The sequence below is a fragment of the Patagioenas fasciata genome, chromosome Z (genome assembly GCF_037038585.1).
Source record: "Patagioenas fasciata isolate bPatFas1 chromosome Z, bPatFas1.hap1, whole genome shotgun sequence".
NCBI classification, from domain to species: domain Eukaryota; kingdom Metazoa; phylum Chordata; class Aves; order Columbiformes; family Columbidae; genus Patagioenas; species Patagioenas fasciata.
The window spans coordinates 53,813,848-53,827,745 of record NC_092560.1 but is presented as its reverse complement, the minus strand read 5'-3'; the positions used below and the strand labels follow the sequence as shown (position 1 = coordinate 53,827,745).

The window sequence follows — 13,898 nt, the reverse complement described above, 5'->3', positions numbered from 1 at the left end:
AACTGAAGCAATTGTATAGGAACAAGAGCCTCAGATGTGTAAGGTTCTTTATCTGCTTTTCCTAGACAGAGAAAGAAGTGGAGTGGTGGGTCTCACCTTACTGTGCTTGATTGATTCCTTTTCAGTGCATGGGTGGGAAAGAGGTAGAAGAGACAGGACTCCTCATTTACAGTTGCGGTATTCATAGGACTCTAAAGTACATCCCATGCTTGACTATACACCAGTTTTAGCCTTACGTATTTTACTGTGAAGTTTCATGGTAGGGCTGTTTCTGTATTAAAATTTTAATGGAGTTTACCTCCACAAACATAAAAGATGAATCCCCCAAAGTCCTACAATCTGAAAGAAGAGGTACTTGTCTCCTATTAGCTGTAATAAGAAATCCTGAGGGAGCTTTGCAAAATAAATCCCAAATGTTTTTTTTTCCCCTTCTCCTTTGTCTTGGATGTGTCTGTCCCAGATATTCACTCACCCTTTACCCAGGCTGAGGAAATAAGCAAAGCTTAATGTGGAGAGAAAAAGAGACGTAAAATGCACTTCACTAGATTTTCAGTGTGTTCAGCCACTGCTTTAAATTGCTGTTTTAAATTCCAGTGAGTGGAATAATAGAGAAGTTATCACGTCTAGTAGCTGCAGTTGTCCTTTGTAAAGAATGGCTTGTTAGGAGGCTTTATGATTTACCGAGGCCACAGCTGGCTGCCAGCAGAGCTACAGGAACGTGTTCTCTCTTGGGCCTGGTAGCTAGAGATGAAAAGAATCCAAAGCTGGCACAAAAGCAAATGAATGCTTTGACTCTAAATAAAGCATCATAATTTATAAGAGGCTCTGTGTCTCAATCCCAATGAGGTACATGGATCAGCAGCAGCTCTTTGAGGATGAGCAGAATTGCCTGCCTGGCTTGACTGCAGTTCTGGTATCTGCAGTCTACAGATTTGGAAGCATTTTCATGGTTTGGGCTTGGAACTGTTTCTTTATCCATGCTGTTTCTTTTCCACAAATTCTCTCTCTTCCGTCTTCCACTCCTTTATGTTTCATTAGCTGCTTCATTGTTTGATAAATAATTGTACTACTGTTTGCACCTGGCAGCTCTTTATCATGATGTAGAGCACTGGGGAGCTAAGCACCAAACACACCTGAAGGTTTAGAGGTGCATTTTGGCATTTGTTATTTCTTGGTTTCTAATCACCAAGAACTTGATAGCTGGGACACAAACTTCTATTGAGATGTCCTAATACTCACCGTAGAAAGAAAAACAAAAGTGTATAAGCTCCTTAAGAGTTTTGTGGGGTTTTTTGTTGTTTTGTGTTTGTTGTTTTTTTTTGTTTGTTTGTTTGGTTGGTTGGTTTTTTGTTGTTTTGGGTTTTTTTTAATTATTTGTTTTGTATTCGGGGGGGAGTTTCTGGTTTTGTTGTTTATTTGTTTTTTAATAGATACGTGCATACACAAATTTATACACACTTCCCGATTTCTGCAACTGTTTCTCAACAGTCTGCTGATGAAAACAATATTTCTGTGGTCTAGTGTCTGAGATGAAGAATAGAGGCAGATAATTCTTAAAGGAACTCCTGAATGCTTGTCAGGGTAAGAAAAAGTGGTTTTGGTTTTCCCTTTTTGGTCTTACTGCTTTCCCTACACTCTGGTCTTGCTTTGCTGTGCTATTTAGTTGTTTTTAAGGGTGAAAGAGTTTAGGGGAGAAATCAGTAGCTGAAGAGATCCTGTAATTAATATGAACTGCAGGAAGCAAGTGTGACAGATGAGTTGAAAAGCCCTATGTTCTGTTGCTTATCTCAAGTGACATATGGTATTAGAGCACAAGCAAAGGTAGTGGGTTGTGGGGCTTCTTCTGCGCTAGTGGAAGGCAGAAGAGTGTCCGTGTGTTCCACATGGCAGCAATATAGGAGCTGAAACAGCACTCCTTGAGAAGCAAGTGGGAAATTCAGGGGATTACAGAATGGCATTTCCTTCTTCTTGAGACTGACATTTTTCTGTGTCAGGCTATGTGAATCACAGTTATGATTACTGAAGTAAAAGAGAAAAAATCTGCTAGAAACAAAATACTTTATTTCTGAAACAGATTTGGTTTTCTTCAGAACACACAGATGTTAAATTATTTTCAACTTGCATTTTTAGTGTCAGCTGAAATAAAGTAAGACTGCAGTTTTATTCTCAAGCTTCAGTAGAATAGTGAAGTGGTTCAGTTACTCTGGCTAAAGAAAAGGTAAGGTTTGTGCAAAAGCAAATCTTTAATTGTACCCTGGAGGTCAGAAATCTATGGTTAGTTTACAATAACAGTAATGGCACATTTTCCTGTAAACACTGCAGACATGTGGTATGACATTCGAGATGTGTAACAGGAATTTATCTGAAAGTTTTCCTAGTCCTGTCCAAATCTAATCCCTTTGATATAAATCTGACAGGAGAAAATTATGTTGGTCACCGTTGCTTCATAGTTTTCAAAAACACCATTCTAGGTAGCTTGTATTTTCAGTTGTGGATAAACCTAAAAGGCATTTGGGATCCAATCTGATGTACTTTCTGGGGTATTATCCAGTTTTCATTGGTTCTTTTATTGCACTTCTAATGAGTGTAAAATGTAGCCTTGTATTTGATTAGTAGTGTTTGTTTATCTTTCTGCTTTATTTGTATTTAGATCTTGCTTATTGGTTATTTGTTAGGTAGACTGTCTTTAGAAGAAATATATACTCAAAAAATCATTGTTATAACTGATGAAGGACACAGGCTTTTTTATTAGATGCTGCCCTGTTTTCCAAAGCCAACCTGCCTTTAGCATTTCAGTGATAGCTTTGTCTAGCCATGACTGAGTGAGTTCAGCTCACCTTCAGCAACAAGTCTTCTAACACCTCTTTTGTTTTATACTGATGCTGGAAAAGGATAATGTTACTGGGGAGGCAAGAAAAATAAAAGAAACCAGAGCTGCTTCTAGCTGACCACTCAACTGAATATTGACCAGCTGTCTTCATGAGAAAGAAATAGATGGCAGTGAATAAGGCTAGTAAGAATAGGCTAGTTTTCCAAGAAGCTCCATGATTTTCTCAAATCAATACAGCTCATCAGGCTTCAGAACAAAGGCCGTGGGAGATGTGACAGTGGTGGAACTGCCTATGTGTTCTTTTGTGTATTAAGCACAGGGGCACATGGGGAAACAGGGCATCTTCAGTTATTTCAGTGCTATTCTGTAAACCTCTAGATTAAGAAAGCAGATTAATGTGGGATGAAAAAGTTATCTCCCTGATGGCCCAGCTCCATGGCTTCAAGAGGTATTCCTCACTGTATAGTTGATGCTTCTTTTCTGAATGCAAATGGCAGTGTATAATGCAAGTCCAGGGAATATATGTTTTGTTTGTGTATCATTAAAGGTATAACACAGCTTTTTCAAGCTAGGGTGGTGGTTGCTACTCTAAATATACTGTACTGATGACTTCATAATGAAGGGGGAAAGAAATGACATGCCATTTGAATGAAGTGTCCATGAAATTTAGGTGGACATTACTCAGAATTTACTGGAAATCACATGGATATGAAATAAGTTTGTTATGCTGTTGAAGAAGCTGCTGTACTTTATTTGGCTAGAGTGATGCTGACCTCCTTTAGCCTCCAGCAAGGCAACTTTAACTAAAATAGCAGGTTGTAGCCTCTCAGCGCTTTAACCTTTAAGCTTACTATGCTTTCATAAAGTACTAAATTAACATCACAGCTAAGCATCTCAAAGGTTTATGACTCTCCCAGCGGTATTTCATTATGGTTCTTTTCGTTAATGCTATCCAATCTTCTCAGCTTCATTGCTATACAGTATTTGTTCAGATAAAGTCCAGTGTCCAGGATGACTAATTGCAGATCTGTGCTCCAGATGGTTTGATTACAGGATGTGGTTAAATGACTTTTCAAACATTAAGCGCAGCAGTAGGGCTCTAAAAAAAAAAAAAAAAAAAAACCAACAAAATCAAAACCCCCACCAACAAAACAAAAAAACAAAGACAAACAAAAAAAAAGAGTCCACCAGTCTTGCATTTCCAGGCCACCTGACAGTCATTATGTTCTCAGGCTTGCTGATGCTGATGTCTTTTACATGTGCACCTGCTATAGATGTAGTTAAGATCATGTGCCATGCTAGTTACAGAGTGTGATTAAAGTAGTAAATAAATTGTATGTCTACCAGATCAGTATTCAGTGTGGAAGGCTTGACTTTATACGTAGAATGTTTACTGTTAATTTTAGATTACCTTCTTGATGGAAGCAATCAGGGAGAAATAAGCCATTTGCATTGCAAGTCTAACATAAACATTGTTCTGTGTTTTTTATGCCTGGATGGATTGCAGGTGTATATGTGGCTCTGGGATTGATGATGACGTGGTGGATGTTCAGAGGCAAATGAGTTATACTGCTCTTACTAAACCAATGGCAATGAAAAACTTGAGATAATCGTAAAATTACAAATTTTCATCTTGCAGCTTTTTGCACTTAATGTACTTTAGTTCTGTTAGAACAGCGATGCCAAATAGATATATGTGGAATTAAAAATTTTGCAGTACCAGATGTGGAATAAAATGTGTTTAACCCATGGTGGCTGTGTAGTCCCTGATGACAGATATGCTATAGTTTGGCTGTCCGAGGAATGTCTGTATTATTTGTACTTGGTGACACTGGGACAAAAGGCAAATGGAATTTGGTTTGCAAATGAATTTGTGGATTCACTGATCATAGGGATACGTGGAATTGATTTTGCTGTAATGTTACATCAAGTGATGATGTGATGCCTTTTCAGTACTGAGAATTGCATCTCACAGCCTTTAAGAGCTGCTATACCACAAGAATATTGCTACAAGAATTTGTCATATTAAACTTTTCAGAAATAATCTTTTAAAAATTACTACAAAGCGTAGTGTACTTTGCAAGACCTTCCTCTGGCATCAGCAAAAGTTGTTTAAAATGCCATTTGGAACAGTAAAGGCAGTAGGCAAAATTGTTAACCAAATGGGAATTTTGAGCAACTCCTTTTGAGGACCCCTGTTATGTTTAAACGTATGTGACTTACATGACTTTCTAAACATAAGTGACTTTTGGTTACTGAAAGGCAAACAAATTATTCCTATTTTTGGAAGATTATTGAAATATTCTTTGACAAATCAATTACAGAATTGTTCAGAAAGACACCACACATATCAGCTTTCTCCAGAATTTTGCAGCTACTTTTGAACTGATTCTCAACTAAGAACAGAGGGAACGGCTCCTTTTACAGGAATGGACGCATACCCATTTACCCATTCAGATAACTGGTCTTTGAGTTTTCTGGGAAAATAATCAACCTGAACTGAAACAGAGTTTTGTAGCAATTGCTGTGATCTGGACACAAAAACAGCCTGTCCTGTAAACATTAAGTCAGGCTTTTCAGTCTAATTAATTGAGTAATGTCTACTTATATTGGACTTTGAATGTGTTTGTTTTCTAAAGCCAGTACTTTCAAAAACTGGGCCCTGCATTTAAGATATTAATGTGATAATTTGATTCCTAACCACATGATCTCATTTTCAAAGTTTTGAATACAAACATGAAAATCCTTGGCTTATGTCCATTGCAGAAAACAGAGTCAAGAAATAAAAAGGATTAGTATCTGTTTTAGACTAGATCCTTTGGTCTTTTGTTATTTAGATGAAAGAACATCTGCAGGAGTGTATCCTATTAGATCTGAATAGTTCCTTAAAAGCTTGATGTGACTACAAGTGTAGTGTCAAGGCAGTCAACATGCATGGTACCCTGGCTTGATACTGAAAGTGCTTTGTGGTTGTGATGTTTTGATGTCAAAATAGCGCATCTGTACTTGTTAGGCAGACTTCAGAAGAGTGTGGCTCTCTTTTCAGATAGTGAACAACGAATTTAGGTAATTCACTTCCAATTTATGATGATGTAATGAATTCTATAAATTGAGTTAATTATGAATAGCCACTTTTAGTTCTGGTCTTTGTTATGCAGCCACTGAAAAGAAAGAAGAGGGGGAAGAGAACAGATACATCACATCCCCAGAAATCATAAAAAGTGTTTCTTTCTGTAGATTTCTGAAAATAATTTTATTGCAGATCACTTTTGTGACATGTGACCTTTCATTCCATAATAAAATCCAGGTACAAATTGTCTCAGTTATTTTGTACAGATCATTACAGTATATCTATCAGAACTGCTTATGTAAAATGGTTTTTTGCTCCTCTAGACATGTGTTAGCTTTTCCTGTTGGCTAATTTTTTGCCATAAACAGTGTAGTTATGAATGTGACGAATAAAGAAAAAAGCTCATAGTGGTACATGCACTGTGAAGGAAAACAGCGAAATACAGAATCTTTTCTTGCTCCTACCAGGCTAATTAAATTCCTCTTGATGTTAAACGAGGGACTTCGATTGACAGTGGTAGGCACTAGGTAACATCCTGTGTGCACCTTGGCTGTACATTAAGGCTTTTCTGTATGATCCTGCCTTTGCTAATAATGGGTTTTGGCAGAAAAGGTAGTATAGGTGACCTGTAAAACCTCTAGGTAACATGACGCCATTTTCTTGTGTTAGACACTATTTCTTAATTCTTACACATAACACAGTCACCACTTACTGTTTCTATTAATTAATGATAAAGAGTAGCAAGGGTAGTAACTTTGAAATTTTTGTTTTCTTATTATTGACTGGTTTAATTTAGGATATTTGACAGGACTGCAGAGGATATTGATAATTTCAGATACACTGTGTGTGGTTATGTAGTTTGCAAACGGAATGATAAACTAAATTAGATCAAGAAATTTACACCCTCATTTTAAGCTAAGTGTTTCTCTGTTACATCCAGAGTTAGTGAACTGTGCTCTGCTAATTGCTTAGACTCTTGAGTTGACACCTTTACTCAATAGAAGAAACATTTGCATGCTTTCAGAATATATTCACTATTGTTTGATCCAGCCTCACAAGAACAGGATTAGATATTTGGCCAGGTTTCATGAATTGTAATCTTAGAGCCGTGATACCCTCAGCTACACTCCATTACACGCATCTGAATTTTTCTCCTATTCTTCAGTAATGGTTACTTTAAATAGTTTAGTCCCTTGGGCTTTAAGGTGAAAATATGTATCTGTATTCAGACATTATGAAGTGTGCGGGTTCCTCAGACTGTCTTTGCATTTTTCGCTCTTGTTCAGGCAATGCGAAACAAATGATCGTTACAGGATGTGTAGTGTCATCTGTACTCAAATGTAATGGGAACTCTCATTACGGGGACTTCTTGTGGCTGTGGACACAGCCTCTGTGAGGTTCGATCCTTTATGTGATATGTTACTTACTTCAGAAGGTGGAGGGATTATGTGTAGAGCTATGCCCCACCACATGCATGCTCAAAAGCAGAGTTGGAACAACTCCGAGAAGGGTTAGTGCATCTATGACTGCGTGCCCAGTGCACTCAGATGCAATACTCAGAGGTGAACTGGAGATTGCTGTAGTATTATTTGTGTACTGCCTTCCAGACAAAGTGGAGGAGATCCAGGAGGGGTTTTTGTTCTGAGCTTGAACTCTGCCAGGACAAGTACTTTGGATCAAAGAAATTTGTAATGGTACATTCTGACTGGGTGCAGCAAAAGTAACCATTTCTCTTCAGTGGTGCATTTGGAATGTAGTGTGGACTATTTAGCTTTCTTGTCTCTGTTTTCATTTTCCAGTGCTTGGTCTAATAAGCCTCCAGTTGCATGTTTCCTGAAGGGTCAATGCTATCTCCCATGTTACTTGTATTCTCTTGACCTATTTCCATGATAATCTTAGAACTACCAGTTCTGTGGAGTCTTACCTGTGGCTGAGAAATGGGCTGCTCATTAGGAAAAGGAAATTTATTCCTTGCCACAGTTGTTCTAACACAGCATGGAGATTAATCTTTCTTCTTACTTACGTACTAGTGCCTTTGCTAAGACTAAAAAACGTAATGAGATGCTAAATATAACTGATTTTAAGGGAAGAATTTACTTGTGTTTGCTTTTGAAGTATTGACTTTCTTACCATGGAAGGTCATTTGAATGTCTTCTAAGAATTACTGAAATGTGTATTGATTTCAGGGTTTTTATTGTTATACCTACTCCATGCGTTCTACCTCACCTTATTAATATCACTAGGTCTGTTATATAAATAAATAAAGAACATGCAGAGACAGGTTACAAATTCTAAGGAAGATGGAGATTTATTTAGGAATACACCTTGATTAAAACAAACAAACAAACAAACAAACAAATACATTTTAACAAAGGATAAAGCTAAACTAGTGGGGGGGAAATGAAAGGCACAGTTAATTCTCCCGTAATACTCCATGGGAAGTCAGAAAGCCCTCTTTGCTTTGTGCGTTTAGGAGATTGGATGAACACTGGCAAATGGATGGGGGGAGCAATTGTGCTGCTGCAGGGGTACGGGTTGTGTGACACAATAGAATTTAGCAGTGGAAAATACCAATGATTTTCACTCGGAGCACTATGGAGCTGACAAGCTGTTGAGGTGGAGGAAAAGCATCAAGGTTGCCACAGAAACAATTTTTTAATGCCTCTCTCTAGTGTGCGAGTGACAGATGGGAATGTAGCTTGGAGTTGCTTGTTGCGAGGAACAATTTCCACTGACAAATATTTCCTTGGTGGATCTCCTCTTGCTCCGCACATTTGTTGCCCATATGTTTCGGTGGGTCTGGAGGACTCAAGACATGGCGCGAGTTCAGCACTTGAGCACGGCAGCTGCTGTCCCCAGAGCCCACACGCTGCCCTCCGCCCTGGTACCAATGCCGGGGGGCGCTGTGGAAGCTCCTGCTCCCTGCACACACGGCGGCTGGTTCCACCAGAGCCTGCCCCACCACCCTTGGCCCCGGGCAGCCCCAGATCCCTGCCCCCACCACTGCCTACTCTTGCGGTCATTTCCATTCAAAAGGGGTGAGTGTGAGAGGTGTTCGGTTCTTTTCCAGGTGGCTAAGTTTGTGTAGATCATAAAAATACAGCGTGGCGGTTTAACCCTAATCCTTCTAGGTGTTCGGAGGCTGGCTCTGACCCTAACTGGAAGAGCCTTTTATCTTTCATCCTTCAGACCGTGTAGCCCCAGCATACAAAAATCTAGTTGCCTTATCATGATGCAACTTAAAACCAGATGGGGAATAATTTTCAAATCTGCTACAGAGAATTTTCGAGGAAATCCCTTCTTCCCTGGTACCTCCACTAACAACACTTCAAATGCTTCCCTGCTGTTAAAAGGCCCCTGAGGAAATAAGCGCTGGTTGCATGTTTACCTTGGTGCAGCAGAGAGGGATCGTTTTAGTACAAAATTAGAAATCGCACTGGTAAGACAAATAAGAAAGACCAGCTGGAAACATTCTGGCACAATGCCATTATTATATCCGTTACAGAAAGGCTACAGCTAGAACAAGGGAAGTGTAGAGGAAAAACAAATCACAAGGCTGGCAGCTGCGAGTTTGTATCTTCATGCTTCTCATAAACTGGAAGCATTTTGCATCATGCCTTTCTTTTCTAGGTAAAATGTATTTTTTTATTTCAATGTCTGTTCTAATGAGAAGAGATTGCTGATTCAATAATACTACTTTGTGTTTATCTGCTGCAGTTAATGAATTAAAGGAGTCATTATGCTGACTAGCCCATAAACATGATGATACGTTATGTGAAAAAGTGTTTGAGGGCAACCTGAAAATATTTGAATGGCATCTGCCACATCTCTTTTATTGTTGCTTAGGATATCCTTCCTGTGCATGCATTTACAGGGAAAATTCAAATAAACCAGAATCAGAAGTCAGCTTTAGGTGGACAGATGAATTTACATTTAAGAAAATTTATCAGTGGGAAAAGCAGTTAAATTGCATTTTTTAAAAGATCCCTCTTTCTCTGTATTATGATTCCTCCTTACTGTATGGTTGCAGTTCACGTCCAGTTCCTCGCTTTGCACAGAAGAAAAAGCAATGCAAATAATAGACATTTCCATCCATATCTGCTAAATAAAACTTGCAGTGCATACGTGTGTGTGTGTGTGTGTTTCTGTGTTTGGATATATGCTATTTCAAATAAATAGAAGCATCATTATCATATTGTTCAAAGCAGATTCTTCTCAGTCACCAACTGATTTAAACACTGTAACTAGTGCTTGGTTTATGCTGGCTGGCTGCCAAGCAAAAGCAATTATGTGCAATAATAGCAAAATTAAGAGGTGAGTGTTGCTGTTTTACAGCAGGACATGGCAACACCCATTTCCTTCTGTCAGCTGTATCTTGATTACACACACACAGTCACACAGGCACATACTCTGTCCTGCACACATACACGTGCACACACACAGTCATCTTTGTCATTTACAGTCTTCCCTGTGGGTTTTAACTTGAGGTCACTGAAACCAGAAAAGAGGAAGAGTATAGACCACAGCATTTGAAAGCAAATGAGAATAAAGCTCTCACTTTGTGGGGAAGGAGAGAAAAAATGAGAGCAAAACAAAAAGCCTACGTCAATTTTTGTTCTGACTGTGATAATGCTTTGTTTTTCTCCCACTGGCAGGTGTCCTAGTGGTAAATGTTACGTGGAGGAACAAGACTTATGTGGGAACACTGTTGGATTGCACAAAGCATGACTGGGCCCCTCCTAGGTAGGCAATCATTTGGAGTCTGTTTTTTCTCTGCTGTATTTTCACTCCCAACCTCTGTCAAGAGACTGTACAGAGATTAATAAAAACCAACTGGTTATAATTGAAAACATGCACCAGTGAAATGAGTTATTCTGTGTTCCACACTGAAATGTAGGGTGGCGGTTTTTATTTCTTTTTATTTTGTGTTTTTGAGAGGGAAGGGGAAATAGATGGGATTCAGAGGGCAATTAATTTAGAAATGCCTTTCTGTAAGTTTGGAAAATCTTTCTTTCTATTGTTCTAATTAGGTGGTCTTGTTCTTACCATTTTTGTCTTTTTTTATTGACTTATCCTTTGGGACTGTAACATTCTCACTTAGAAGAAGGACATCCTTCCTTTAACATGACGATGGTTCTGTTATTGGACAGGATATTGTTTTGGTATTTATTCAGTTCACAGCTCCCGCTCATGAAATCTGCTCTTGTTTATGTAGGTTTTGTGAATCACCAACAAGTGACCTGGAAATGCGTGGAGGACGGGGCAGGGGAAAGCGAGCTAGGTCCGCTGCAGCTGCAGCTGTACCTGGGAATGATGCGAGTTTTGCAGAGTCCAGAGGACTTCAAAATAAGAACCGAGGTGGTGCCAATGGTAAGGGGAGGAGGGGCAGCCTTAACTCATGTGGACGCAGGACACCCCCGAACTGTGCCATGGATGAAGTCAAAGCCAGTCCCTCATCCACAAACAAGAGAAAAACTAAGCCTCCAATGGAGCTAGATTTGAACTCCAGTTCAGAGGACAATAAATCTGGAAAACGTGTTCGTACTAACTCTAGAAGCACTCCCACCACCCCACAGGGGAAACCTGAGACTACTTTTTTGGACCAAGGCTGCTCTTCTCCAGTACTGATTGACTGTCCTCACCCCAACTGCAACAAAAAGTACAAGCACATTAATGGACTACGATACCATCAGGCTCATGCACATTTAGACCCAGAAAACAAACTGGAGTTTGAGCCTGACAGTGAAGACAAAATTTCGGACTGTGAAGAGGCATTAAGTAATGTGGCACTTGAATGCAGTGAGCCAAGCACAAATTTGCCTGGCTTTGATCCACTAAAAGCACCAATGTCTCCTTCCTCCATTACTACCCCAGGGACCCCCAAAGGAAAAAGGGAACTGACCAGCAACGGCCCCAGTTCAGTTATCAGTTCCAAAACTGGCAAGAATTCTGGCAAAAAGAAGGGTCTGAACAGTGAATTGAACAGCCTTCCAGTAATTTCTAATATGACAGCCACACTGGATAATTGCTCGGTAGCAGATGGCAATTTGCAAACCGAAATGCCGAAATTGGAGGCTGAAGGGTTAATCGACAAAAAAAGTTTGGGTGATAAAGGCAAGAAAGCAAACAATTGCAAAGTGGATAAAAACCTCTCCAAACTGAAAACAGCCAGGCCTATTGCCCCAGCGCCAGCACCGACTCCACCCCAATTAATAGCTATACCTACTGCAGCCTTTACAACCACGACTGCAGGGACAATACCAGGACTGCCCTCTCTAACAACAACTGTTGTTCAGGCTACACCAAAGAGCCCTCCGCTAAAACCTATTCAACCAAAGCCTACAATTATGGGAGAGCCAAGCACTGTAAACCCAACTCTCGCATCCCTCAAGGACAAAAAGAAAAAGGAGAAGCGAAAGCTAAAAGACAAAGAAAGCAAAGAGACAGGAAGCCCCAAGATGGATTCTAAGCTCGGAAAACTGGAGGATTCAAAAGGGTCTGGGAAAGACTTATCTGGACATTTTTTAAAGGACCATCTCAACAAGAATGAAGTGTTAGCTAATGGACTGTCAGAGTCTCAAGAAAGCAGGATGGCAAGTATTAAGGCTGAAGCTGATAAGGTTTACACATTCACAGACAATGCGCCCAGCCCTTCCATAGGGAGCGCCTCCAGGATGGAATGCAGCACTTTGGTGAATGGACAATCTGCCATGGCGCCACTGCACGTATTGACACAAAACGGTGCCGATAGTGTGGCTGCTAAAACCAACAGCCCTGCTTACTCAGATATTTCTGATGCGGCTGATGACGGTGGCTCTGACAGCAGGTCAGAGGGCATGAGGTCAAAGGCCAGCTCTCCATCGGATATTATTTCTAATAAGGACGGTGTTGTAAAAGGACATTCTTCAGCCACAGCACAGTCGGCTCAAGCAAAAGAGTCCCATTCTCCCTATTACCATGGCTACGATCCTTATTATTCCCCAAGTTACATGCACTCTGGACAGGTCAGTGCCCCAGCAGCTGGGAACAGCAGTACCCCACAGGGGCTGAAGATCAAAAAAGAGACTGAGGAAGAGGCTGAAAAGAAAGAGAAGGCAGAACCATCAGATGCCAAGAAAAGCGAAAGCACTTCCTCTAATTTGCAGCCACAGCATCAATCAGTAATAACACAAAGACACCCTGCACTTGCTCAGTCACTTTATTATGGACAGTATGCCTATGGGCTCTATATGGACCAAAAGTCTATAATGGCCTCTAACCCTCCTTACAGGCAGCAGTATGAAAAATATTATGAGGACCAGAGACTAGCAGAACAGAAAATGGCACAAACTGGGAGGGACTGTGAAAGGAAGAATGAACCCCCCTTGAAGGAGATTGGGAAGGATGACAACAAGCAGAAGAATATTCCATCTGCCACTATCTCAAAGGCCCCTTCAACTCCAGAGTCCAGCAAAAATAACACTAAAATAGGGTCATCAGTCCCTAACAAAGGTGAGGAGACAAGCAAATCACAGATCCTTTCCAATCACCAGCAGCAGCTTCAGTCTGACAGTTTCAAAGCCAAACAAATGGAAAATCACCAACTCATAAAGGAGGCTGTGGAAATGAAATCTGTTATGGACTCCATGAAGCAAACAGGAGTAGATCCAACCACAAGATTTAAACAGGTGAGATCACAGGAAACGGAGCAGAAGTGTCTTGATTTATTAAGTCGTGAAGTTTTACCCCTGATTCTGCTATGTTCTACCTTTGCAGTCAAACAAGCTCTGCCATCCTTTTTTCACACTAGATAGTGCTTTAGTCTTTGAATAGACCAACACACCTTTCAGTTCAGCTGTTTGAGAAGAAAAAAAATCTTGCAAGGTGGTGACAGAATCCAGGCTTAAGACCTGAATAGACTATTTTAAATTACATGCATGAATAAAATAGAATTAGATTTCTCTTTCAGATGTAAATTCTAAGCAATTTGCTTAGTTCAGAAATGAGAAATTTCAAGCA

The 13,898-nt window shown here is 40.0% G+C and overlaps 1 protein-coding gene across 5 annotated transcripts in view; it reads left to right on the top strand.

The window, feature by feature from the left end:
- Positions 1-13,898, top strand: part of ZNF608 (zinc finger protein 608) — a 90,232-nt gene that overhangs the window by 68,357 nt on the left and 7,977 nt on the right. For all 5 annotated transcript variants that reach the window (XM_071801955.1, XM_071801954.1, XM_065861130.2 and 2 more), the window contains exons 4-5: positions 10,556-10,643; positions 11,116-13,567. In XM_071801955.1, the coding sequence (XP_071658056.1) occupies positions 10,556-10,643; positions 11,116-13,567 (2,540 nt within the window). The remainder of the gene's footprint in view (positions 1-10,555; positions 10,644-11,115; positions 13,568-13,898) is intronic.